This window comes from Mytilus edulis, chromosome 10, assembly GCF_963676685.1.
Source record: "Mytilus edulis chromosome 10, xbMytEdul2.2, whole genome shotgun sequence".
Lineage (NCBI taxonomy): Eukaryota > Metazoa > Mollusca > Bivalvia > Mytilida > Mytilidae > Mytilus > Mytilus edulis.
In genome coordinates this window covers 70937072-70940158 of record NC_092353.1, presented here as the reverse complement: position 1 = coordinate 70940158, position 3087 = coordinate 70937072, and the positions used below count along the sequence as shown (strand labels likewise).

General features: G+C 32.8%; 1 protein-coding gene across 1 annotated transcript; it reads left to right on the top strand.

Moving 5' to 3' along the window:
- The first annotated feature begins 676 nt into the window (after positions 1-676).
- Positions 677-2884, top strand: LOC139491794 (uncharacterized protein KIAA1958-like). Its single transcript, XM_071279667.1, has 3 exons — positions 677-1313; positions 1621-1839; positions 2189-2884. The coding sequence occupies exons 1-3, from the start codon at positions 845-847 to the stop codon at positions 2809-2811; spliced, it is 1311 nt and encodes a 436-aa protein (XP_071135768.1). The 5' UTR covers positions 677-844; the 3' UTR covers positions 2812-2884.
- The last annotated feature ends 203 nt before the right edge of the window (positions 2885-3087 follow it).

Below are 3087 nucleotides of genomic sequence, written 5' to 3'. Positions count from 1 at the left end.
AGCTAACAGCAAATAAGGTCAAACAGATTTGAGTCGAAAGGTACGATATTGTATTGAAAATAACTTATTGCTTATAACTTAAACTCGACGTCTTCAATGTTTGTCTTGAATATAATACTGAGGGAAAACATCAAATATAAGAAGAGAACAACAACACAACAGAAACACTTAAATGCAACACACACAGAAACTAACTATAATTTAACAATGGCCATTATCCATACTTGGTGCAGGACATATTACACGACGTAAATATTACTAGGCATGCACATTTATCTAAAGTTTGTAAGCATAAATTCAAATGACGTTGTTATTTTATTGAAATGCATATATCTTTTTAAAGTTGTTAAAGTGTTGTCATGCGTTAAGTCCTGAAAACACTCTTTTTCGTCAGATGAATAATATACTGCTGATGCAATTTAAGATAAAATATATGCAATATAAGCCATTGCTAAAGTTTTGTACTACTTTAAACATACATTTATATTTTCCAATGGGATTCTTTACCATTTCAAATGACGTTAACGTTTTGTAGAAATTTATATTTTATTTTTGTAAGAAAATAATTTCATAATCGTCGTGAAGAAAAAGCAAATTGGTATAAATAGCGCGCATATACAAGTCAGGAATATGACAGTTGTTTTTCTTAATGTTTGATGTGATAGGGCTTTTTATCACATATTTAGTACTGATATGTACGTTTTTGCTTGGCCAATAATAGCCGGAAGTCAAGGTTGGTTATCAGCCCCCGGGGCTGATATCGATATCAGCCCTCAAAAACCCATATCGTGCCCCCGAGTTTGACTTCCGGTAACCTGTCAATCAAATACTATTTGTAAACAAGATGGCAACAGAAGCAGACGACGAGAGGTTAATGACTATAACGAATGATGATACCAGTAATTTCATTGAAGAAATGAAAAATGATAACACAAAGAGAAAAACTAAAAGTGACATAAAATTATTAACTGAATGGTTAAAGGCGAACAACGAATTACGGGCAATAGAGGATATATCTGTACCTGAACTCAATCAGTACTTGGCCAGATTTTATTTGTCTGTCCGGTCTCGGAAAAATGAGGAGTATGAGCCAGACAGCCTGAAGTCAATACAGTCATCGATTAATAGGCACTTGATGGAAAAGAGTGGAATAAATATTCTTAAAGATAAAGAATTTCACCACAGTAGAGAGGTGTTATCCGCGAAAAGAAAGCACTTGAAGTCACAGGGACTGGGAAACAAAAAGATGAAAGCTGATCCATTCTCATCCTCTGAAATAGATATGCTATTTGAACAGAATCTCCTAGGAACAGGTAGGTTTATGCAATATTATCATGTGACTGTGCATGTACATAAAATGATTATGATATCAGCTTCAAAAATATATCTTTAAGTTTTAACAGAATAAGACATGTTAGGCAACATCAACATAGAATGTAGTTTGTCATACATGTTTCAAGACAGTGAACACGTATATATTTTTTTTAAATATGCTTCAGTCTTCTATATACATGTAAGGTGTCATTATTGATAATGAATGTAAACAATTTCTAGCTATACATAGTGTACGTAACGTTTTAATATTATCCTATAATCTGAACTGTCAATTCTTACTTTTAGGCAACCCTGAGGCACTACTTAATACCATATGGTTAAATAATACTTTGCACTTTGGTATGAGGGGAAGGAAGGAGCATACTGACATGTTATTTGGAGACATAAAAATGATGACAACAGCAAGTGGAGAGCAATATTTGGAATACAATGAAAGGCTGACTAAAACTAGGACGGGACACAGTGACAGTAGAGCATTTGCACCTAAAATGTTTGCAACACCAGGTAACTTTCTTTCGATTTATTAAGAATTAATATAAAATTGACAGTAAATGATAAATACAGAAACCACCACACAAGTATGCCTACAAAATTAATTCATACATATATCATGTATATAACTTACATGTACTTTTAAAAAGAATATAAAAAAAAACACCCCAAAAAAACACAAAATATCCAGAAATATCTAGCTATGCACATCAAAGAACTCAAAATGGAAACATGAACAAATGAAAAGAATAGATATATATCACTAAAGCTTATTCACCTTAAAATATTTTTTTTAAAATGTAGATATTGTTTCAATTTAATATGATGCATGTCCTTGATTATTTTCATTTTCTTAAAATAGATAATCCACGCTGTCCAGTGAATGCATTCAAGCAATATATTTGTCACCGCCCTGAAGATGCTCTGACTCCAGACAGTCGCTTTTATCTAAGTATTAAAAGGATGGTACAACCTGATGCCAGTGAAAATGCTAAACAAACATGGTTTACCATGCAGCCATTGGGTAAAAATACTCTAGGAGATTTAGCTAAAAAAATGTCTATGAAAGGTGGTCTTACAGGAAGAAAGGTTAACCATAGTGTTCGCAAAACTACAGTGTCCTCACTTCTTCACTCCAATGTGGAGGCTACTACCGTCATGCAGTTGACAGGCCATAAGAATGTTGCTTCCGTCAATGAGTATAGTTCAGCATCATTACAGCAACAGCAAACTATGTCAAATATCTTATCAGATATTGGTTCAGGAAGCCGGGGATTAATACCACAAGAACCAACTCCAAACACTAGCTTTGAAGCCAAATCTGCAGATTTTCCGGAGGACGATATTTTTGACAGTGTTGAATTAAATGAAGTTTGCAAAACAATAGAAAATTTTGAATCTGTAGAAAAAAATGTAAAAATAAACAGTGGAAAATGTTCCACAAGCTTTAATTGGCAATGTTACAATAAACATTTACAACTCTGAAAAATAAGATTATTGTTATATATTTGTTGAATTATTCTCATCACTTTACTTTTTCACTGTGATACAAATTGTTAATGCACTGTGGTACATTTTTTTATTTTTTTCTTTATTCAAATGTTATTATTGTTGAAAAAAAAAAAATAATTTGAAATATTCCTTCATTTTTCTCCAGCATGAAAATATGTGATAAATAGATTATGACATAATTTTCCATATTGGCCCTGGTATCAGCCCTCGACCCATATCAAGCCCTCGGGCTAAAGCCCTCTGGCTTGA